The sequence below is a fragment of the Protobothrops mucrosquamatus genome, unplaced genomic scaffold, assembly GCF_001527695.2.
Source record: "Protobothrops mucrosquamatus isolate PMUCROS unplaced genomic scaffold, P.Mucros_1.0 scaffold104, whole genome shotgun sequence".
Classification (NCBI taxonomy): Eukaryota; Metazoa; Chordata; class Lepidosauria; order Squamata; family Viperidae; genus Protobothrops; species Protobothrops mucrosquamatus.
This window is the reverse complement of record NW_015386477.1, coordinates 1,225,519-1,250,651: the sequence shown is the minus strand read 5'-3', so window position 1 is coordinate 1,250,651 and position 25,133 is coordinate 1,225,519. Positions and strand designations below refer to the sequence as shown.

The following is a 25,133-nucleotide window of genomic DNA, read 5'->3' as shown; positions in this document are numbered from 1 at the left end:
TCAACTCCTGTCAAAATACACTGCAAGTTTAGATGTTTGTGTGAAGTAATTTGAAAGGTTTTACTATATTTTAGTGAAGTCAGACTTCTGCTACTGTATTGCTTATTTTATTTCATTTTAATGCTATTAGAGTGCTATTAGAGTGCATGATACCACTTGATATATAGCAGTTCAAAAGACTGAATGTAAATTGTTATATCAGTGGCTTTAAATGCTATCGCTTGCTTCATGTAAAACTGAAGGTGTTGATTTTAGAACAATGTGCAAAAATAATTGTTGGTTAATATTGACAAAAGTTGAGCTCTGCTGCAAATATAGTGTAGTTGTATAAAAGTATTATTTAACTGAAACTCACAAAAGTTACTGTGAATGTAACTATTATAGTCGGAATTCAAGTTTTACCACATTTAGCATCTTCTTGTTTGTACTGTATATAACTTGTTCAAGCAGAAATTAAAACTTGTTTCATACATCATTGACCTTAAATTCTCGTTAGTGTACTAATGCGTGCAAGTTTTTAAAATTGTTTCAGCTGCAAGGAAATTTTTAAGAGCTTCATATAAACTGTTTTAAGAGTGGACTGTATTTGATTAAAGATATCTTTGTAAAATAACTGATACTGTTGAATTTTGATTAAAATTAAATGCAGTGTTCAACAATGATAAAGAAAGGCATCATATGGTATCACATATAAAAATAATAGCATATACAACAATATTCAGTTACAGTTTAGCTTATAACTTTATGTCATGAGTTACTTTCTAATTACAAACAGGAATAAGTCAAAGGAACAGGAGTTATTGTATAAAAATATCCACCTTCTGCAACTATAATAGATGTAAAATAGCTCACAAAAATAAATATTTAACAGTTGTGATAGTGAATCATAGTAATAAAATTATTTCATCAAAACTGTTTCTTTGAAGCTTATTCTTGTCAGAAATGTGAGTCTGTCTGTTTCTCTGTGTGGTTAAACTAATATTTGGTGAATTCTTTTAAAGCAGGTTAAAAATCCCATCATATACAAAGCTGATGTGGCATCTATCTAAATGATAGTGTAAGGGAAATATTCCTAAACTGAATGACTACTGTATATTAAAACTGGCATTTCCCTTTCTAGTTGTCATTAGGTCATCAGAAGTTAAGCAGGATCAGACCTAATTAGTATTTAAATAAAAAAAATCACGAATATGTCCCTATAGACTTGAAATTGAAATTAAAAAAAAAAATCTCAGAAAAAGACAATGACAAACTCTTTCTATATTATTGGTAAGAAAATTTTATGGATGAGTGCCTGAAGTTACCAGAAAGTGCTTGATTCAAAGAGGACATTATTTAATTTTCCAATACTGAGTCCACAATCGAATCATATTCTTTATTATAAAAATAGAAAGGAACAAAAGTCAGCATCAACATAATGAGGAAAAATAAGAGTAAGAAGTTGCTAAAAGAAATCAATAGGTTGTAGAATAATAGTACAACATAAAATAATTATGTTATAATTATTATACTTTTTAAATTACAGAATTTTTACATTGCAGAATTTATTTTTCTTAAATTGATATACAGTATTATCTTTAGTCCCAGATTTTCCTATACTGTACCTATCATCAATGTTTAATGTAATTTCACTTGTAATTTTGGCAATATTTGGAGAGCTTCCGAATAGATTTTACAGGATATTCTGTATAAAACTGTCTAGATTAAATTTAACAGAACTGAACTCAAAATTGTCAATAGCATGATTCAGTCATGTTCTCTTCTTAACTGGCCAGTAGCTAGAGCTTTGTCAGATTTATCCTTAATGGAACACTACCTAACACTCTAAGTCAAAAACCATTGGAACCAAATTTTAATTTATTTAGCATGTATATATACAAGAATCCAATATGCTTTCCACTCACTTCTCATTCTGAACTATAATACTGTAATCTGGTTAGGTTTACAGTGGCATATGAACAGGTCCTGTTTTGTATCTAATATTTGCTTCAGAAAATTAAGAATACTTACTTACGTTGAGCCACTTTTTGGTCTCACCTTTTGAACATGCTTTGAAAATATAGACTTAAACCATTTTCAAGAAATCCCAGCTAATGTCTTCTTTATAACAAGGGTAATATCATTAGCCATAATATTTTTTCTATTAAGTCATTAACTGTACTGGGCTAATTCAAAGATCATAAAAATGCACTAGCTTTTTAGTTTGTCCAATCTTTTCATCCCACAAAATGATATAATGGGTTATAGAAAGGAGAAAGCCGGTACAATAGAACGTTGAATATTGTTACATTTAAAATCCAAATTATCCTCTACCCAATTTAATAAGTTCACAGTGTTATTACTAAGACTGTTTTTTTTAAGTACTGATTTCAGATTTCTCAAAACTATAGTTTGGGCAATTGCATTTACTAACAATCATGTTTGACCCACCAAACATTAGTAAAATATTTTTAATCAGATCTGGAATATTTAATTTTAATTTAATTTTTTTATGAAGTCATCTGCAAGAAGACTATTTCACAAGATGAGATGCTAATAAACAAATTTTGGTAAAATGTTTTGTCCCTAACTGTAGATCATGCCAGTAATAGTAACATAACAATATGAAAATGGAATAGTACGTGCTTCCCATGCTAGCTTAGCCAAGTCATTTAAAAAAGCCTGGAAACCAATTAAAATCCACATATGACATATGTACAGGAAACAAAATATGATCATTTTAATATGGTTGGTTTTTTATCTTTATTAAAAACATAAAAAATATTTTTCAGAGCATTTTGAAGAGATGACTGAAATTTGTTCTGTTTTATACCAGAAATACTTAGATTTCCATATAGCTGAAGTCCCTGAGGTGTTTTTTAAATTAATATTACTATTATTTCACAGTGATATTAATAATGCTTACATCTTCGTAGGGTTTATCTGTTTTGGGATTAACTTTCACATTTGAAATTCTCTGAACAACTTCCATTCCTTTAGTTACTCTTCCAAATACGCTGTGCTTATTATCCAGCCATGGCTGTATGTGGTTGAAATTAGTTGACATGCAAAAATAAACAGAAAAACATTAAAATTGTAAGTAACAATATTGACAAATTGATCTGTAATTGAGGGAATATGCATAAACATAAAAATGCCTTGGCATTCCAAGAGGCATGCATGCAGGCAAATATACATATATCCCAAAATATATAGCAGTGATGGTGAACCTTTTAGAGACCGAGTGCCCAAACTGCAACCCAAACCCCACTTATTTATCATTGGGTGCCGGGTGGGCATGGCCCACTGGGTGGGCGTGGTCACTGGGTGAGCGTGGCTGTGGTGGTCATGGCAGACTGGGTGAGCGTGGCCAGGGTGGCCATGGCCCCCTCGATGTTGCTTGTGGGGAGGGATGCCTGTGGGGACCGGACATGGTTGGGGGAGATTCAGGGGATCTCTGGCAGGTGGGACGGTGGGCAGGAGACTTATCCTGCGGGGTGAGGTGAGGCGAGGCAGGGGGCAGAACAGGGGTGCCATTTCCATTCAGCATTTCTTGCAGATGTCTCATGACCCAAACTAGGTAACATCAGCAGTGCCAGAAGAGAATGGGGTTTGTGGAGTGGAGAAGAAAAGAAGAGGAAGGCGATTGTGGGTTCCTTGGTCCTCTTTGAGCTGTGGCTTTCTTGTTGATGTCTGATGACCCAAACTAGGTAACATCATTAGTTCATTTATTATCCCACTTTGGGCCCTGAAACGTCTGCAAGAAAACCACCACTCTCAGAGATACTCCCCCCCCCCAAGGACCCTTCATTTTAACTTTGAGCCAGAAATATTCTCCTTGATTGGCATTCTGGACCGTCTGAGGGCAGAAGAACCTGCCTGGCAGGACCTCATTCTGCTTTCCCATGGGGCACATCCAGTGGTGGGATTCAAATATGTGAGCAACCAGTTCTCTGTGTGGATGCCGCTTCTGGAAGTCCATTCAAAGGCTGGGCAACAAAAAATTAGCTACCAGTTCTGCCGAATTGGTGCGAACTGGCTGAATCCCACCACTGGGCACATCCCAATGTCCCCATCCTTCCTCCACCATTTCCTGGACCCTAAAGATCAATGAAGTTTCTCTCAACCATCAGCACCTGCATTCCTGGTTCTTCCGAGCTGCTCCATCACCTCTAGCTTTGCCTACCTCTCGGGGCTTCACCTGGACGTGGCACCACCACCCCCATTCGTGGATCGGGATGTTCCTCCAAAGGCTAACTGCATCCTCCCTCCCAGCGGCTCCCCCAATCTTTCATCTCCTCAGCTCCACACAACTCCTCACAACGCCAAAATAACCTTCCAGGAACAAATTCTCCTCTTTTTCTCGCTCACCCCGGCCGCCCCTCACAAGTACCTCGCCCTTCGCCCACTCCCCTCAGACCCATAACCAGTGCCCCATTCCAGCAGCCCACTCTAACTGCCGGTGGGGCTGGGTCCCTCGGCGATGGTGGGGGTGATGTTGAGGGCCGGTGGTACCCGTTTCTTTTTGGCCGGCATGGCAGCGGCAGCAGTGGCGGAGGCTGGGTCTTGCGTTCCGTAGCGCCTACCGAGGGACCCGCCTCAAAAGAAGCAGCAGTAGTGGCATCGTCATTACCAGGCTTGGCTGCCCTAAGCGAGGCCGAGGCTGCAAGCCAGGCCTAAACCTTTCAGCCCGGCCCTGAGGTAAAAACGCGAATAGGCGAGAGGAAAGTCTGATGGAACTTTTTTTTTTTTTAACCGATAGTCCCACAAACACGCGACGAAGGCTGAGAAGCAAGAATACAGCTGAAAGGCAGGTTAGTAAAAAAAAAAATGCTTTGGGGAGGTGGGGGCGGCGGCGGCAAGCTTACCCTGCGCAGGTATTGATGCAGGTTACTCATGGATGGGACTGAAGGCCTAGGACTGGGGCGACGGCACACGTGCCCACAGAGAGGGCTCTGCATGCCACCTGTGGCACGCGTGCCATAAGTTCGCCATCACGGCTATATAGGAATCATGTACCAAGAAAAAATTCTACTTAGTAGTTTATGTTTCTTTTCTAAATGGGTAGCAGGACAGAGGAAAAAATAAATATGCCACTTTATGTTAAGGGAAATGATTGATTTTATTAACATGGATTCTATTTCTACTTATGATTTCAATGGCCACATAAAACAGGCAACAATTCAATATAATACAATTATTTCACAAACAAATGTGAAAAAAATGCAACTGCTACTTAGGCCACAGGCATCTCCAGATCTGACTCAATTCCAATCTTAAATTCTATGGAGAAATGCTTAGATTTCTTGTTGCTTTCATTTACCAGTAAACAGCAAATCTACGTTTCAGTGGTTAGATTTTTCCTATTAAAGTCTGAGGAAAACTGTCAGGACTGCACCTTAATCACACTTAGCAGATAAAATACAATTAAACTTTCTTAAAATTCCTGTTCAGATCCTCAACTATCTTAATCCTTCTTGTCACTCACACAGCTGTTTTCATTTCAGCTAGATTAAGGGTGAGCAATGAGGCCTCAGGGCCACATGCAGCTCTCAAGTCCCTTTTCTGTGATCCTCAAAGAGCCAGCAAAAATGCTGGCAAAGTTGGGATGTCCCAAAGCTGCTTTTTTCAAAAAGCAATTGGACTTTCCTGGGGTTTTTTTTTTTTTTGAAGAAGCTTTTTGGATGAGAAGCAAAATATTTTCAAAGAAAAACCCAAGAAAGTCCAGTTGCCTTTCAGAAAAAGCACCTTTGGGAAAACCATGACCTGGATGATTGAGAATTTCCACTGACATTTATTCTTGAGATGCAACAAAGTAACCCTTAATGTAAGGATAATTAGAAAATAAAATCCTGCCTCTAATCACTTTGCAAAATCACACTGCTCATGGCAGCCTTTCATTCCACAAAACATAATCTTCTGACTAACTGACAAACAGATGATATGTTACTTACTGTTGGTACTACTGTTACAAAGAATTGTGAGCCATTGGTGTTTGGTCCTGCATTGGCCATACTAAGAGTATATGGCCTATCATGTCGTAAAGTTGCGTGGAACTCATCTTCAAATTCTCCACCCCAGATGCTTTCACCTCCCATGCCAGTGCCAGTAGGATCACCAGTCTGAATCATAAAACCCTGCATTGAGCAAAAAATATGATCTTAAGTTAACATTACCATTTTAATAATGTAATTAATAGCAGTCCTAGTGCCGCAGTTTAATGCCTATTCTTCACCAACTTGAACACCCTACTGATTAATAAGATCTCCCTGAGAAATTCTCAAGCAGAAAAAATAGGATTGAATCACTCTTTTGAGACCTAAGCAGTTGGCATTCAGGGGAAGTACCATGATTACTAAGTGAGTGATATAACCTCTATAAAATCTCTCCAAATACTATGCTCTAGAGCAGGGGTAGGCAACCTTGGCTCTTTTATGACTTGTGGACTTCAACTCCCAGAATTCCTGAGTCAGCATGGCTGGTTCAAGAATTCTGGGTATTGAAGTCCATAAGTCATAAAAGAGCCAGGGTTGCCTACCCCTGCTCTAGAGTTAACCACACATTGTCACTTAAATTTCACAACTATACAATTTCATAAAAAATATGTCTTTTAAGCCAATGTTTCTCAAACTCTGAAAGTTTAACATGTGGACTTTTAACTCCCAGAATTCCCCAACCAGCATAGTAAGAAATTCTGGGAGTTGACGTTCATATATTTTTAAACTTGCAGAGTCTGAGAAACACTGTTTTAAGCAATCCTGGTTATATTATCATTAATATAAAATATAACATTGAAAGAAGGAAAATATGCTTTGTTTCCCTCATAGCAAGAATACTTTAATTCCCTAATACAATATGTTATCTGTTAAGTATATTTCTAAACTAACTATACCAAATACTTTTGAGAGAGAATATATGTAGCTCAGGGCTTAACTGTGGAATCCTTGGTGCTCTCTGAGCTTGAGTGTTTGCTTGCAGAAGTTTCATCACCCAACTAGGCACTATCATCAGTGCCAGCCAGTGTGGGATATAGCAGAGACTGTAATGCAGCATCTAGAAACCATAGATACCACTCCCACACATACAACCGACAGAATGGATCCAGTATGCAGATGACACTTTTGTTGTAATAAAAAAGCGAGTTAGGGAAAACATATGAAGCAACATCTTCAAAGGAATAACATTCACAAGGCAAGTAGAAAACAATACACTACACTTCCTTTATATCCTCCTCATCAGAAGAAACTACAGCAAAATAGAAATATAAGTCTATTGAAAAATACCCTAACCTCCCACAAGTGGAGCTGTGTAACAATAAAGAAGTGTCTGACCACTTGACCTACTGCAGCACAACAACACAAGCTATGAAAAGAATAATTACCATACATCAAAAACATCTAAAAAATTACAACTATGCAGCAACACTGTAGAACAGGGTTTCCCAACCTCTGGGCTGCAGCCCACTACCAGGCAGTGGTCTATTCAGAACTGGGCCATGTGGATGGCTGGCCGTAACGCACATGCAACTCAACNTGGAGCATTCACCGCTTCTGGAGGCAGGTTGTTCCACTGGTTAATTGTTCTCACTGTCAGGAAGTTTCTCCTTAGTTCTAGATTGCTTCTCTCCTTGATCAGTTTCCACCCGTTGCTTCTTGTCCTGCCTTCAGGCGCTTTGGAGAATAGCTTGACTCCCTCTTCTTTATGGCAACCCCTGAGATATTGGAACACTGCTATCATGTCCCCCCTCGTCCTTCTCTTCATTAAACTAGACATACCCAATTCCAGCAGCCGTTCCTTATATCCTTTAGCCTCCAGTCCCCTAATCATCTTTGTTGCTCTTCTCTGTACTCTTTCTAAAGTCTCAACATCTTTTTTACATTGTGGTGACTTCAACTCCCAGAATTCCTGAGTCAGCATGGCTGGTTCAAGAATTCTGGGTATTGAAGTCCACAAGTCATAAAAGAGCCATGGTTGCCTACCCCTGCTCTAGAGTTAACCACATATTATCACTTAAATTTCACAACTATACAATTTCATAAAAAATATGTCTTTTAAGCCAATGTTTCTCAAACTCTGAAAGTTTAACATGTGGACTTTTAACTCCCAGAATTCCCCAACCAGCATAGTAGGAAATTCTGGGAGTTGACGTTCATATATTTTTAAACTTGCAGAGTCTGAGAAACACTGTTTTAAGCAATCCTGGATATATTATCATTAATATAAAATATAACATTGAAAGAAGGAAAATATGCTTTGTTTCCCTCATAGCAAGAATACTTTAATTCCCTAATACAATATATCTGTTAAGTATATTTCTAAACTAACTATACCAAATACTTTTGAGAGAGAATATATGTAGCTCAGGGCTTAACTGTGGAATCCTTGGTGCTCTTTGAGCTTGAGTGTTTGCTTGCAGAAGTTTCATCACCCAACTAGGCACTATCATCAGTGCCAGCCAGTGTGGGATATAGCAGAGACTGTAATGCAGCATCTAGAAACCATAGATACCACTCCCACACATACAACCGACAGAATGGATCCAGTATGCAGATGACACTTTTGTTGTAATAAAAAAGTGAGTTAGGGAAGACATATGAAGCAACATCTTCAAAGGAATAACATTCACAAGGCAAGTAGAAAACAATACACTACACTTCCTTTATATCCTCCTCATCAGAAGAAACTACAGCAAAATAGAAATATAAGTCTATTGAAAAATACCCTAACCTCCCACAAGTGGAGCTGTGTAACAATAAAGAAGTGTCTGACCGCTTGACCTACTGCAGCACAACAACACAAGCTATGAAAAGAATAATTACCATACATCAAAAACATCTAAAAAATTACAACTATGCAGCAACACTGTAGAACAGGGTTTCCCAACCTCTGGGCTGCAGCCCACTACCAGGCAGTGGTCTATTCAGAACTGGGCCATGTGGATGGCTGGCCGTAACGCACATGCAACTCAACTTGTGCGAGAGTTGGGCCAGCCGGCAATTGCACCTACCTGCTGCTTCAGCAAGGGCTGAATGCCTGTGCATGCTGGCCAGTCACTCACGCAGCCCAGTTCTCCTCCATCTCAGCCAGGCCGCTAAGCTGCAACGGTTGGGGACTGTTGCTGTAGTACATAAACCCTCAAAGACATCTTAAGTAAATCAAAAGACTCAGTAGCCCAACAAGAAAAAACAGGACTCATACAGTGTAAGGACTGTAATGCTATGTAGGGCAGACAACGGAAGACTACCAGAGCACATTTATAACACCAACTAGCAGTCAAAAGATGTGATGAAAACTTAATCTCACAATCTATGGAGAGACTAACCATATTTCAACTGGGAAACTGAGTCTCCTAGAACCAGCTAAATCCAAAAACCTAGGGAATTGCCAGAAGCCTAGCATCCAGATAAATCAGTCAGCAAATCTGCCATCATAGAAATAAAACATATTTACATCCGTTTGAAAGAGACAATAATAAAGCTAAGAAGAAAACAAAAATTCAGAAAGCATCCTCTCAAGCTGCTAGCACCCAGATATGCAAGGGCTAATACTAGACAAATAATCAAGCAGAAAACAGTACCCCAATTAGGAGTACCAAGGGAAAAAACCCATACCTCCATCAAGTAAGTTACTATATATAAACAGAGAGCAAATCCTGCATCACTTGCAATGAAGATGTTATCCAGTTGAGTAATGAAATGGCTTCAAGCAAACAACCAAGCTCAGAGAGAACTAAAGGCCTGCATAGACATTTAACCTGTGCACAAATATATAACTTAAAATTGTTTCAATGTTTCATTGCATGGGTAACACAGAATCAATGATGGAGCTTTTTAAAAATGTATTTGTAAAAAAATAATTATCTCTTTAGCTAACAACTTGGTTCCCAAATTGAACACATCATAAAACAAAAACAACATATCAACATGATAGAAACAATGTACGAATATTTTAAATGGATTTTTCCTGTAACTTAAAAAATTGGCAGAGATTTATTTCAGAAAGACAAAACTCACATGAAGTGTAAAGGGCCATATTTAACTAGATAAATCAAAGCTACAGCAACTTTGCTAATGTAAATAAAAGCATCTCAACTTGGCTATTTCACTGAACCAAGAATATGAAAGTATATTATAAATGCTGAAAAGGATGAATAGCCATCAATTACCTTTATGATCCGGTGAAAGGTATGGCCATTATAGTAACCATTCCTACTGTGTACACAGAAGTTTTCTACTGTTTTGGGGCATCTGCAGTCAAGAGAGTTTTCCAGTTAATACAATGTTTAGTAAAGTGTGGCAACCCAATGTTTTCACTTAGACATAAGAAGGGCCCTATTGAGCCAATCTAATGTAGGATTTTTTTTTCTTACAGTGACTAATGCAATGTTAGTGGAAAATCTGTAAACAGAACAGGAATGCAGTACCAACTCTTAATTTCTCAAAACTGATAGTCAGGGGCAATGCAATATCAGAGTCATCTTCATAACTAATATTTTCCTACATTAATGAGTTTAAAACCTTATTCTGTAAATTTGTGTGTAATGAATAAGGGGAAATCAAATGCTAGAGAACCAGTGAGAAAAGGGAAAACTCATCCGCAGGTGGGATTTTTAGAAAAGGGTCCAGCTCTATTTTGTTTTTTTTGTCTTTTGCCTTTTTCTCTCATAAGGGGATTAAGAGCATGTCTTCCTGGACTGTTTTAAAGTCAGATAAATCAGCTTTTACAATCCCAGGTTAAAATGAGGATCAGAATTTTATTTTCTGGAAGATGAATTATATCTGGGTGTCTTTGTTATACATTGTTCTATTTCATTCTGTCTTCTCTGTGTGTGTGTGCATGCATGAATGCATGCATCAAGTGCATATTTCTGAATGAAGGAAGAGCAACTGGAGATAATTACTGCATTCATTTTTTCCATTTTTCCTCTCATCTTTCCATTTCCATCTAATGATCCACCCAATACATACATTCTTATGGCACACCAGAAAACAGCTGTGGGGCTAGAACAAAGGAACTAAAAACATCTCAACATATATCCACTATGTTGGTGAAGGGTCCAACAATAAATTTAAAGTAGTTTTTATATACATACTCAACAGGAAACAGCTTCACATGAATGTCTCCCATGCTTGTATGGATAATGGCACTGTCAGAAACTCTTTTGGGCCCTTCAGCTTGAGTGGCTGCCATGACTTCTTCTTTAGATGGTTTCTCATTGAACACGTCTCTATCAGAATCTGCACTCTTGGTATCTTCTGGTTCACGTTTAGTAAACTGAAAGACAAGACAGTTGAATGCTCTCATTTCAGTTTGCTTGGAGTTATAGTGCAGCAAGATTCCTGGTATAAAATGCTATAGCTACAAATCTAAAAATGGCAAACTGTTGTGAATTTACAATATTATACTCTTGTTCTAAAAAAGCTGTACAAACAATTTGCTACTGAGTCCATTTCTACATGCTGGATTTGGGATGTAAAGCTTTACAATGATTGGGATCTAAATATCTGATGGATTGATTTCTGTCCTCTATAACATTAAGAACTGTTAGCTAGATATATTTGGTGTCACATTTGCAAGAAATTTACTATGTGAAAACTCAAATGTAAAGAAATACATAAACTTAAAAAAGGACTGCATCCTTGAAGATAGCAATAGCTAATTGCTTCCATAACACCATCAAGAAAAGTGCATGAATGCAGTCATCAGAAGTCAGTTTTAAGTACACCTTAACTTTTAATAAAATATGGTTATTCTTGGTTTAAGAGAACATAGAACATATTACTGACATGACAAGCTCTTTGAATCTAGTGCAACTGTGTATGAAAATAGCTAGTTCACTAGCTATAATGTCACCTAGAGTATCTAGCCCTAAGGAAACTCATAATTCAACATGGATGCATATACAAAAGTTGGAATTGGAACCATATCTTTAAGTACATAAGAAAAGACATACTATTTTGGGGGGTAATTGCTAATTCATTTGGAAGCTGTTTAGGTTTGAACAAGACAATACAGGTTGAAACAGAATGAAGATGAAGATTGATTTTGGAGAGCGTCTGGCATATAGCTACGATTGTGTTGTGTGTTGTTCTTTGTTGTATCAGGTAACTTTATCAATATGTAGAGGCAATTTGGTGTAGTGGTTAAGATACCAGGCTAGAAATCAGAAGATTGTGATTTTTAGTCCCACATTAGACATAAAGCATGACTATAGACTAGTTGCTCCCTCTCAGCCCTAGGAAGAAAGCAACACAAACTACTTCTGAAAACGTTGCCAAGAAAATCATGAGGACTTGTCTAAACAATCACCAGGAGTGAACATGGATTTGAGAATACAAGACAATGCTTATATTGTTGTATTTATGTTGTTAAGTCTCGGCTTTCCTTAGCAATTACAGCAACACATAAAGCAATACATTAAAAAAATAAAACATACCACATAAAATCTATTCTTTTTAAAGGCAGTACAGATTATTGTTGGATCTGCTTGGATGTTCTGGAGAACTGGATTGTCAGATGCTTTCATTTCAACGGTAACAGCAGCACGATGTTTCTTTGCCACTCCCTGGAACAGAGCCAGTTGCATAACTCTGATATTCTCCTGTTTACCTAGGATTCTCACACATCTATATTTAGAAAGTAAAATCTAGGATCACCATTAAGTTTCTAATTCATCATGCAATCTTTACTCTCAAATCGACAACATAACGCAAAATACTGCTTTAACTGAGGCCTGGCAGGAAGGCTGTGTTGTGGGTCCCATTCATGAAGGAATTCACCTGACAGCACCCAGGAGGGGAGAGCCTTTCTGTAGGGGCACCTACAATGCCTAGGTATCCAGTAATGTGAGTATGGAATCTGTAAGATGGTATATTGGTAGGGAAACTGACTGCACTTTTCTGCAAATTATATTTATGGTTTCAGTGGTTTTATTGCTTTTAATATTTTAATACTCTATGTTCTTTGTTCTGCTATTCTTTAATAATTTCTTCACCGCCCAGACTAATGTATGTCAGATGGGTGGCTATATAAATTTATCTAATAAATAAATAAATATTTCATAGTGTTCAGTGTCCTTTGAATACATATAGCACAAATGAAAATCACAGTCTGATCTGGTATCCATTTTGCCCCACGAATCTGTTTCTTCACTACCTGCCCTCCCTCCAGCCTCTTCACATCGGATCCCCGAACCACTGACGCATACCTACACACCGACAGGTTTTATTTTGTTTGTTTTTGGAAGAATGAGAAGTGCAAGTCACCCTCCCCCATAAAAATCTAAAAGAATTATACAAATACCCCCCACCATTTTTCTGTAATTAAATTATGATTATCATATAATTAGATAGATATAATTCAGGTTTTAATTTTTGTGACTTTCAATTCATATATTTTGACTTCAAAATATTCTATGGAATGCAAGTGACCAAATAAAGAGCATTTATGAGCAAATTATTATATGGTTCTTTCGATAATATGGCAAGGACTTGGTTCTAATTTTAGCAATAGTTCTATTGCATTTTCTTCATTAAGGATTACCAGACATATCTGGAAAATTTGGGATGGAAATGTAATTTCTAACTTTATTCATAAGACAAACATACATAAAATCCCAGTCTGAAAATTACAAATTCATCTCTTTTCTAAGTCTTGGGCATATAGAAATATTAATATTTATTAATTTTCAATCTATGGAATTACTGCAAGAGGAATCTGATTACCTAAAAGCCCCCGACAGCAACTGTTTTATTCAGTTAATCTTTTGATTTTAAAATTTGATCCAATGCATTTGTACATCTAAAACTCCCAAATCACTGATGTGAATACACTTTGTAAGTGAAAGTACCTTATAGCCATATAGATATATATGAACTAAGGATTTATCAAGCAGGAGACACAGCAAAATACTACTCTTTAATGCTAGACAGTGCAACTGAGTTATAAACAAATCTTAAATAACTTAAGTCATGATCTATGATCACTTTGTGTTTATTAACCTGCTCTTTATCAATGTAATGAAAAGACTGATGTTATTCCAAAAGGTCAAGGTTTTTTAATAATAAATATTTAAAAACTTGGCTGAATAACTTTTTAACATGATATGCTTCCATTTTTTTCTATTTTCTGTTGTGTTTTTGTTCTTGTTTAGTTTTTTTACTATATCCTAAAGTAATTATTTCAAATGTATATATTTATGTTTGATAAGTCAACTTTCTCCAAAATTCTGATTTGCAATGTTTATGTGAGGCAATTTTTATATCAAACACAAATGTGAAACTGTTAAATAAAATAGGAATGCTAAGATTGAATGCTTTAAGATCTCTTGAAAAATTTCATAACATTACAAAATCATGCTAGTTACAATAACCAGAATTTCAACTTACCGATTTGTTTCCACGTTGATAACTTTAATTCCTAACATTGTCCCATAGAGCACAAAATGTCCAGTTTCATCAAAAATAATGTTAATTAACCTTACAGCATCCACCTTTTCCAATTCCCTCTCCACAGCCATACGTCGTCCAAATTCCATATCAGGTAGTTGCTGTCTCATCTGCTGTAGCTCAGTAAACATCTACAAGATGACATTTAGCCATAAGGAAAAGATAACTACCTGAGCCTTATTATATTATCCATTTTATTAATGCCTAACACCATCGAGGATATTGTATTGTTTACATCAATACTACAATAAAATGATTCAAAATTAATATAATTAAACAAGCTTTAATTATTATATATAACTGTTAATTCAATGCTGTCAATTCATTTATTCATTGCCATTAACTGCATGCCCAAACTGCCCTTGAAGCAGAAAATTTCAGTATGAGAGATAATATACATACATTTTATATTAAAAAAAATAAATATAGAATTATTTAATGTGAGACTTTTCATAACTGCATAATACGTGAGGCCCAGGGGGAAGCTTCATCCTCTTGTTTCTCAGTAGTGGCACCTACTTCATTAAACTAGCCTTCAAACTGAAGTCCAAATTGCTCCATTAGGCTTGAGTTTTAAGAAAGCATCATCAGTATGCTTATTACTATCATAGTAATAGCACTGTAACAGAACTGTTTTATTTTAATAATTTCTGGAGGGAGTTGACAGTTGGTAAAATTACTATTTTTATATTAGTTGTAATTTTTTTTTGTATCTTGCTATGTATTAGCTCATAGACTGAACTATGTTAGCTTAGTTAATCAAAGAATTAAAGCTGTCTTGCGGGGGGGGGGGGAATCCCTTAGAAAATAAATTAATCTTTTAAAGAAATTCTTTGCATAGATTTTGCATTGAGCTATGGGCTGGATTAAATGCCCGCTAAGATTAGATCTAACTCAATGATTTTATAATCTAAACTTTCTGTAAAGTTTGTTCCAAAGTGTTAAATATAATAGCATCAACTGTTAGAATCTTTCCTGCACTCTAGTAATCCACACACTTCAAAAGTATGAAAAAGTATAGAAAAAGAAAACAGCCAAATGGTGGCATTTTCTTATTGACATACCAGTAATACAAAAATACTACAGCCTAAACATGAAAATGAAAATTCATTTCTTACAAAAGAATTCTTATAATTAAAATATCAATAACCTCATCACTGAAAGAATTAAAAGAAACTATTGGAAAGTAAATAAATATAAGAAAAAAAATACTTACACTCAAAGATTCATCAAAGATTCGCATAAGTTTCCCTGTTAAGAATCTGAAAATCCGGACTTTTCTGTCAGAGCCAATAGTAGCCATTTTTTTGCCATCAGGGGAAAAACTCATACTGGTTAGATAGGCTTTACATTTAGCAAATTCATATAAATCGGTGTCTGTTTTATACTCCCAGTTCACATTTTTAGGAAATTTATATTCATGAGAAGGACCAGTCCAATATTCAATCATTCCAGACTTGTCAGAAGATACTATGATTTTAAAAACAGAATTCAGTTGTATCTGAGTAAGAGGGGATGTATGTAGTTTATCAAAAACATGAAGTGGCTGGTTATTGCCTCGACCATCATATATAAATATTTTTCCAGTACTCTTCTCAGAGGCTGCAACTGAAGAGATAGCATCTCCTGGGCAGTAGACCCATTCACACTGGCCCGGATGATAGCTAAAATGAGATGAACATAATATTAATATTTTTAACATTCCAAAATAAATGTTAAAAGCTATAAGGATCAAAGGTATAGAAAAATTAATGTATTTCTAAAGTACAACACACTACAGCCTCATTAGTAATAATATTTATGAGTTATTAAAGCATTCAATGTATATCCTGCTATTCATTTTATCCTTATAGCAGTCCAACTCTGGATATATTCAAAAGTGCTGGCAAGGTCACCAAAGTAAGCATCTTTGATTTTGATGGTCATTGTTTTCTAAAATGCACAACTATGTATAACTCTTTCCCTTCCATTGGCAGAAGCATGCAAGTGATTAAACCTACCTTAATGCTTTGGTTACCATAAATGACTAATTAAATCCATAATAATATATTGCCTCTGATTTTATGCAATCTGTCTTGAAATACACTGAAAAAAGTTAATTTATCAATCATCACTTCGTCAATTTTAATGACATTTTAGGCAAATATAAAACACTTGGCAATCAAACCAGTATAGTTGCAAATATTAAGTGATTTACCCAAGTTTCAACATGTTGATCATGTCAAAGTTCACCACATCAAAAACTTTCATTGCTTTATCATCCCCAACAGAGCAAAACAGCGCTCCTTCTGAGCTAGTTGCAATGCCTTCGATAACACCTATTGTGGATAAACCAAAACAAAGAAAGTATTCTCTAGCAAAAAAACCAAAAAACATTCATTTGAGAAAATGTTTGAATAAACTCACATAAATGATTAAAAGTAAGTTTTATCATAAACATTCAAAGATGGTTATGACTCTATAAAAAACTATCTCAGAACTCTTCCTATTAAATTTTTGAATAGATCTGTGTAGGATATTGCTGTATGGCAGATATCCAAAGATCACAATATATGGAGACCTGAGGGCTACTTAAATTTTCTGATATCACAGCATGGCTTCAACTACAGTCCTGAAAAGCCAGTTTTCAGAATTTTTATGATTCTGAGACATTCAAAAGAAAATTCTCAGAGGTCTGTATTTTGCAGAATGAAATCTTTCCAATGTCTACAGAGATTCTCAGTCATCCAGGACATAGTTATACCAAAGGTGCTTTTTCATGAGGCAACTGGACTTTGTTTTTCTTTGAACACATTTCACTTCTCATCCAAGAAGCTTCTTCAGCTCTGAAGAAATCCCTTAGAACAGAGGTCCCCAATCTTTTGGGCACCAGGGACCAGTTCTATGGAGATAGGTTTTTCCACAGACCGGAGGGTGTGTGGTTTTGTGTGCTGCCTGCATCTCGCAGATGGGGCTTTGCTTGTTTGTGGGGCCCAGTTGCTAGCATGCCGCCGCCTGGTACTGGTCCATGGACCAGGGGTTGGGAACCCCTGCCTTAGAAAATAGGAAAGTCCAGTTGCCTCGTGCAAAAGCACCTTTGGGATAATCTTTCCAATCCCTTACTAGAATTGCCATATTAATTTTTGCCTGCTTCTGCTGAGTAATGTAAATCAAGGGACAGTTATCTAACAAAAAGCTTAAAGTTAGTTAACACTGAAACATATCTCTATAGTAACAATTTAATATAGCAAATTTATATTTAATAGGGCGAGAACACAGAAAAAAAGAAAGAAAAATAGGCAGTATAAAAATTATAGTATGCAGATACACAATAATTTACCTAAATGGCTACGAAAATGTTTAACAAATTCAATTCCTTCTTCTACCTTCTTCCAGAATTTAACATGTCCATCATGGCTGGCTGTTATTATGAAATCTGTTCTGCAAATACAATGATATAAAAGAAATAAAGGCCTAGAAGATCTAAAGATTCTAATGTACTAAAAGGTGTTGTACTTCCCTAGTTTTACACACTGATGTTTAAGACACGTTTCAGATCTTACTATGATAAAACTGTAAAACCTGAGCAAGGATCTTCTAGAACAAAAATGAAGGAGTTCAAGGTACCATGCTGAATTTTGAAGGAAGCCTTGCCATTTTACACCAAACATCCCAAGATCATTAATTCTTTCAGAATATGTCACACAATTTGGATTAAGCCTTTTACTGAGTTTGGAACTCTGGATTATGATGTGGATTTACCCCAAGTAAGTACTCTAGAGCAGGGCTTTTCAACCTTTTCATCCATTGTACCACTTTTAGGATATGGCAATATCCGAGTACCACCAGTCGCCTAGCAAGGTCTCAAAAACTTGATGAGCCCCCCCAAAAGGAAAAAAGTGATAAAGTATAGGTAGTCCTCGACTTACAACAGTTCGCTTAGTGACTGTTCGAAGTTACAATGGCACTGAAAAAAGTGCCCCCCAAGGCTCAGCCGAGCAAGACACCTGCCTGCCCACCCGGCGGTGCTCTTCCTCCTGTCCGAGGTTTTCATTGTTGTGAGCTGCCAATCCTCTGTTGAGGATTGGCAGCGGGGGTGGGGTGGGGGGTGTTTGGTTTTTATTCCCCCATCTGCTGGGTGGCTGCAGCAGGTTTTGGTCATTTCACATGACCCTGGGACACTGTGACCGTCATAAATATGAATCAGTTGCCAAGCATCTGAATATAAATCACAAGACCCTGGAGAGGCTGCAACATTCCAGCTGATCGGCACTTCTTCTTGGCTCAGCAGAAGCGCCAGGATCAGCGCTGAGCTCCAGCTGGAGCCTGGCGCTGATCCTGGCGCTTCCACTGAGCCCTGACAGCCCTGCAGCTCCAGCCATCTCTCGCTCACGCTTGTGCGGTGCTGCCACAGGTTCAGCTCATTCTCCTCCCCTGCTACCACTTTTCTAGGATGGTTGCGTACCACCTGCCAGGTGCCAATGTACCACAGGTGGTACCCGTACCACTGGTTGAAAAGCCCTGCTCTAGAGTGCAATTCAGAAAACCTTTCCATAGAATTTGAAGCAGAATTCAGCTAACCACACTGAAGTTAAATTGTACATCTAAAGTAACTTTTAAGCAAAAACACTTTCTGAAAGAGATATGCAATGCAATATTACATTGGTAAAAAAATATTAGACTTACTTAGAACATACTACATGAGTGATGACGTCTCTGTGCATATAACTACGCTCATACATTGAAGCACTGGGAAGATTATCAAGGTAGACACGTTCAAACTCAAGAACTATGAAGAAAGTAAGAAACATTTTTAATGAAAATGCTTCACTTAGATTTGATTTAAAGCAAAATTTAACAAGACTTTTTAGTTAGAGCAATACAAATATCAATAATCTCAATTCCATAGCTATGTGCCCTATGTGTATAATTTAATCCCAGTACAAACAACAATGGAATATGTGTAAGATCACATGGCTGAAATCCTTTCATTCTAAATCATTTTAATGATGATAATGATTATATTTTTATTTCACCTTTTTAAAAATGTATTTTGGTCAATTCAAGATAGCAAACATACCTAACATTCCTATTTTTTCACAATAACTCTGATGGGATCCACAAAGTGAGTTGCTCTGTCACAATTCCTTTGAAAAAACATTCCTCCAGAGATTTATGACCCCCAACTGACCTATTTAAATGTCTTAAAACCTGCCTTTTCCTTCAGGCTTTGGATTAGGTTGCATGGTGAGTCTCTGGTGGATATACTGTATGTTGAGAGATGTTAGTTCATTTTGTTTAGAAGGCTTAGTAGTTTTTTTCATTATTGTTAATTTATTTTTAAGATTGTACACCACCTAAGCTGCTATGAAGTCTGAGGACCTTACAAATTTGATAAATAAGCAAATAAACTTTTATAAGAAAAATATTGTAAGTTTGGGTACTCTGGTAATTAATTTAACAATCTGCACATCAGTTAAAAAAGGGAAATGATAAATAGGGGTAATATAAATTGTCTTAATAGGACTTGTAGAAGAATTAGCAAGTAGTATGCTGGAATTTCACAGTGCACAAGTTAACCACATGGAGTGGTGGGGCATTCCCAATATACAATAAGCTACAAAAAAAATCTAAACAAGTCCTAAAACCAATCAAGTGTTGGCCCATTTACTAACGAACCAAATACTACATCCAGTCAGTGGGAAAAATAACCCCAAACTGTTCATAATAACAGTAAATAGTAATCTTGATAACAGTATTGACAAATGCCACAATATATGTGGGTCTAAGTGTGTATGAATGCACAAATACTATAGGTCAGGGATGTCAAACTGCCGGAAGCCGCGTCCACCCCATTGCCAGCAATGGCAAAACCGGCCCGATACGTTGCGCGACGTCATGTGACGTCGCAAGTTTGACATGCCTGCTATAGGTGGATTAAATCATGTGAAACCCAAAGGTTTATAGATACAAGTATACAGTTACAAGCTTGCCACTTCCAGGAAATATACATCAATTTAATCCACAGATTTGAAGGCTGCTCTAAATCAATGAGTGCTGAGTGGAAACTTGTGATTTAAAGATAATGACAAGGAAACCCAGCTGGATTAGATTTAGATTGCAATCTTGCAACTCTGTAGTTGGCATTAGTTAACGTTAAATGCAATAGGATTCCCTGAGAAAAAAATGTCTGGAATCAGTGTCAGGATTGACGGCGCTATAGGTACTACTCCACTCTTGATCTTCCGGATTAATTTTATTTTTATTTATAATTTATTAGATTTTTATCCCATCATTACTACTTTATATTTATTGATTGATTCAATTTCTATAGCCCACAAGTCATAAAAGAGTCAAGCTTGAAGATCCCTGCTATAGCCATTCAACTCAACCAAGTGGCTGGGTCCCTATTCCTCCCTTACCTCTTCTCTTTTTCGCCTGCACAGCCTCCCCAGGTAGGGGCCCAACCCAACGCTCTTGGTCTTTGTCTCCTTCCTCCTCAGCCCCTTCATGTTTTTCAGCCACCTCCTTCTCCTCTTCTTCCTTCTCTTCCTCCTTTTCTTCTTCTCGAGCCCTTCTTTTGCGAACACATTCGGCCGACGCCATGTTGCCTTACGTCATCTTCTGACGACAAGTCGCCGAGGGCCATTCGCGAGCCATCCCGTAATGACGCATATACGCATTCCCACGCTAACCTTTCGAGCGGCCAATGAGAACGCAGCCCGCGCGGATTTGGACGCGAGGGAACGTCCTCGAGTGTCGGAGTTCCCCGAGAGGCGAAAGGGGCAGAAGGAGGGAGCAGAACTATTGCTATGGTAATGTCGGATGGGAGGCGGTGCGTCTCCGGGTAGAACAGCAACGGTAGAAGCGGCACGAACGCTTCCATCCGTTTCACTGAGAAGGTTGCAACAGAATGTCTGGTTTCTGAGAAACGGTTGCCTGTCCGGGAGGGTTAGGGGAACGTGTGGTCTTCCAGATGTCGCTGAACCACATCTGGCAGCCCTGGTCACTTGGGATGAGGCTGCGGGGAGCTATGATTCAGCAACAGTAGAAGGCCTTAGGTCAGGGGTAGGCAACCTCGGCTCTTTTATGACTCGTGGACTTCAACTCCCAGAATTCCTGAGTCAGCTATGCTGACTCAGGAATTCTGGGAGTTGAAGTCCACGAGTCATAAAAGAGCCGAGGTTGCCTACCCCTGCCTTAGGTGCTTAGTCCCTGCTCTAAAGGACTGCAGCAGTACTGTTTATAATTAGTTATATTTTTCTTTGTAATATATTCTTTAAAGCTTTTTTTGCACTTGGGGTTTTTTATTTTTATTTTTTTTTAAAAAAACTTTTATAAAATAAAGTAAATATATATTTTGGTATCAACTATTGATGTGTATGGTGGTTTTGCTTAAACTGTTTTATGCTCTGCTTTTAGTTACAAACTCCTTTTATGTCAACAATAAATACAAATAATACTGTTCCTAGGCTGAGAAACTTGCCAAAAACTTTTCTTCAGATAAGCAAGACGTGTGTTCAAGATCACCTAACATGTTATTAGATTCAGAAGATTCCAAAGAACAACTCTTAGAAGAATGTGAAGAAATATGGAAACAAGTGGAGGAGGTAATAAGCAATAATTGCAAGTATTTATAAGATAAGTGAAGCTATGCATCTGAATATTTGCTGTTAATTTTCTTGTTTCTTCCTCAGCCTAAGCAGAAAGATGAACTTTACTATCATTACAAAAAAATCATTAACTTTAAGATACAAATAAACATTCCCAAAAAACCTTTTGGAAAACTAATCAAAGTGTTAATTCTCACATTATTTTTAACATAATGGCATGGAATAAATTATAAATAAAAGTTTACTTTATAAAGTAAAGTTCATCTTAAAGTTATTTTAATATTAGGAATGTTTTTAAAACGATAAGCATTATATAATATAAATCTATAGATATTTCTTAGACACGATTATTCTAAAAATGTTTTCTATTTAATCTCAATAGGAGATAAATTATTGATCAAACTGATCTGTATCTTAAATAATAAACTTTTTAAGTGGAGTTAAGAATATGCTTTATTACTATAAGCTTACATTTAATTTTTTATATCCCTTTCTCCTTTGAAGTGCCATACCAAATTATCTCTTCAAAATGTTGAAACTCTTCCAGTTTCAGATCTCAAGGTAAGAGTAAAATTTCAGAAGTAAGTTTTCTAAGCAATGAAACCTTGTCAAAAGACTAATTGGGGAAATGGGGTTTCTGTTACTCAAGAATGTCAGAAAATAGGGCAATGGGAATTGAATATATCATTGATGTAAATTGGTAGATTACTGTGGAAATTTTGCAAAATTTGTTTCATTGGTTAAAATGGAGCTTCACAGTATAATGCATTGACAACATGGTATGATAGTGAAGGTGTTGGATTACCAGTAGGAAGTTTTGGTCCATTGTCATCCACAAAAGATTGTGTGATTTAGGACTCTCATAGCCCAAATTACTTTACAAGGTAGTTGTCATGGAGAAAAAGCAAAAAAGGGAGTACTATGTATGCTGTCTTGACCTCTGGCATGAAAGGTAGAATAGAGATCAAATAAACTTTAACAAAATAATAAATTTCCATATACATAAATTATAATTATTTTTTTTAATAAAAACACCTGTCTTCTGGAATACAGTAGTTCCAGGTTAAAAGCAAACATTAACTTTTTATGAAGTAGGGAACCTAAGGACTGCTGGAAATTGCTGTATACAGAGAAATAACGAGGTACCAAACAGTTGGCAGCTATCTGTTGGAGATTATTTAATTTGGATTCTAGATCTGAGCATAGGATTTGACTTGGTGACCTGAATGGCCCCTTCTAATTCTATGATTTTGCTGAGTTACCAACATCATATTGATATGCTGCTGAAACTAATTTAGCAATACATGAACGGCTGTAAAGTTCATACAAGTATATTTTAACTTTGTTCTGAGAGCATAGATTTTGCCAGAACATAAATATGGGAGGGAATTATGCTTCTCAGTCTCATGCTTCAACTGGGATAGTTTTGAAACTTTATTTCAAACACTGTATATAAAAATAGTCACCCAAATTTGTTTAATAGAGAGATGGGTGACCTACAAATTGCATAAATAAATAAAAATAAATACATATTGTGATAATGTTTAAATTTTATCATATTTGACAGCTTTCATTGTTAACAAAACGATTCAAGGCTCTGTCAGCTGAATTTAACCAATGGCAAAAAAGAGAGCCAGAAAGTAAGTTTTTTTATTTGGATTGAATTATATACAAAGTTATAAAATCTGAAGTATTGAATATACAATTGTACCTTCTATAGAATATATAATAATTGTACTAAATTAGTGCCACAGCTTTTATCTGTTGTATCATATTGTATATGTTGGCCAATAAATTTAATAAATAAAATAGGTATTGTATCGTATCATATATATTCTCTTTATTTTAGGCCTCCTTTTCTCTCTTCGATGTGCAAATTTAAGACACTACAGTATTCCTTATTCTTAGTTCCTTTGGAAATTGACATCTTGTTTTGAGTTTTAAGTAATCTGTAATCAATGAGATAATTTTAATTGAGCAGTTGGATTTCTTTCCTTTCCGTTCATGTCCTTTAAAACAAGCAAATGTGTGAAACAGATTACAATATTTTTTATTTAGAATATTTATATAGCTGCCTATCTCACAAACATGTGACTATAAATACAACAGTTAAGAACTCTAATAAACTACAAACAATAAAAAATAAAATAAATGTAAACATATTAAATAAATAATCAAACAAAACCCAAGAAAACAAGAGAACAAACATTATTTAATCGCATCCAGCTACATTGCAGGCTCTCCCTGGGATCCCAAGGCTGGTGAAAAAGTGTTTTAAGGGCCTTCTGGTATGGAAGGCTAACAAAGATAGGGCTAATCTCACCTTCCGGGAAATGATGCTCCAGAGTGTGGGAGTACAGCAGAAAGGTATGCCACCTGGGCCCTGTCATGAAGCTCTTTTGGGTTCTCAGTATGTTTTCCCCTATCTGACTGATGGGACAGATAAATGTAATTGGGGTGACCCTTCAAATAATCTGGTCCTGTGCCATTATAGAACTTTAAAATCAAACCAGCACCTTGAATTTTATTCAACAAATTGGTAACCAATGCAGCTTGTGAAATGGAAGATAGTAGTCAGCTTGAGATGTTTCTAAACAGATAGTCACTGTTATCAGAACTGTCTGGAAAGTATAGCAAGATCTGTGAATAATAACAAGGAGTGGTCAAAGATGATTGATTGTCTGTTCCTTCTACTTGACTCTTTCCAAGCTTTTGACAGAAAGAAAAAGCCTCTTTTAGATGATGTTTCCTAACAACAGTATATTTTTTCATAATCAATCCTGAAAGAAAATAATAGGTAATAAAATACTTCCCCTAAATCAGCGGTTCTCAACCTATGGGTCAGGACCCCATTTGGGGTCGATCGACCATTTCACGGGGGTCGCCAAGCAAGGCTGTCCGCCATTTTTTTTCCCTTTTCTGGCGGGTGCCTTACCTCCCTTAACCTGGCCCAGCTGGTGGTCGGCCTGCTCCGTCTCTGCCGCTTGCCAGCTACGCCTCGGCCGGCGCAGGGGGCGGAACCACGCATGCGCGACGCTTCCGGGCAGGGAAAGTCCTCGACTTATGACCGGTTGGGTAGTCCTCGACTTACGACCGGTTTAGTTCTTGACTTACG

At 36.8% G+C, this 25,133-nt stretch overlaps 2 protein-coding genes across 2 annotated transcripts in view; one reads left to right on the top strand and one right to left on the bottom strand.

The window, feature by feature from the left end:
• Window positions 1–2,699: 2,699 nt before the first annotated feature.
• PPWD1 (peptidylprolyl isomerase domain and WD repeat containing 1) lies at window positions 2,700–21,016 on the bottom strand. Its single transcript, XM_015812665.1, has 11 exons — window positions 20,828–21,016; window positions 19,092–19,194; window positions 17,746–17,846; window positions 16,624–16,744; window positions 15,643–16,090; window positions 14,367–14,557; window positions 12,416–12,605; window positions 11,072–11,253; window positions 10,145–10,226; window positions 5,934–6,116; window positions 2,700–3,019 (listed from the first exon to the last, which is right to left on the bottom strand). Exons 1-11 carry the CDS (start codon window positions 21,009–21,011, stop codon window positions 2,876–2,878), a joined length of 1,929 nt encoding a protein of 642 aa, XP_015668151.1. The 5' UTR covers window positions 21,012–21,016; the 3' UTR covers window positions 2,700–2,875.
• A 139-nt stretch (window positions 21,017–21,155) lies between these two features.
• CENPK (centromere protein K) overlaps window positions 21,156–25,133 on the top strand; it is a gene marked incomplete in the record, with an annotated part of 15,985 nt that continues 12,007 nt past the window's right edge. Inside the window, 4 exon segments of the mRNA XM_015812675.1 lie at window positions 21,156–21,220; window positions 21,878–22,015; window positions 22,523–22,579; window positions 23,586–23,658. Of these exon segments, the coding sequence (XP_015668161.1) occupies window positions 21,218–21,220; window positions 21,878–22,015; window positions 22,523–22,579; window positions 23,586–23,658 (271 nt within the window).

Bases quoted from the DNA above. Each gene is read 5' to 3' on its own strand.
- PPWD1 (XM_015812665.1), bottom strand. From the start codon at position 21,011: ATGGCGTCGGCCGAATGTGTTCGCAAAAGAAGGGCTCGAGAAGAAGAA. The intron at 16,745-17,745 runs GTAAATTATTGT...TATCCACAATAG, and splicing joins ACATTTTCGTAGCCATTTAG to GTGTTATCGAAGGCATTGCA. The intron at 11,254-12,415 runs GTATGTTTTATT...CTTGTCTTTCAG, and splicing joins AAAAGAATAGATTTTATGTG to TTTACTAAACGTGAACCAGA.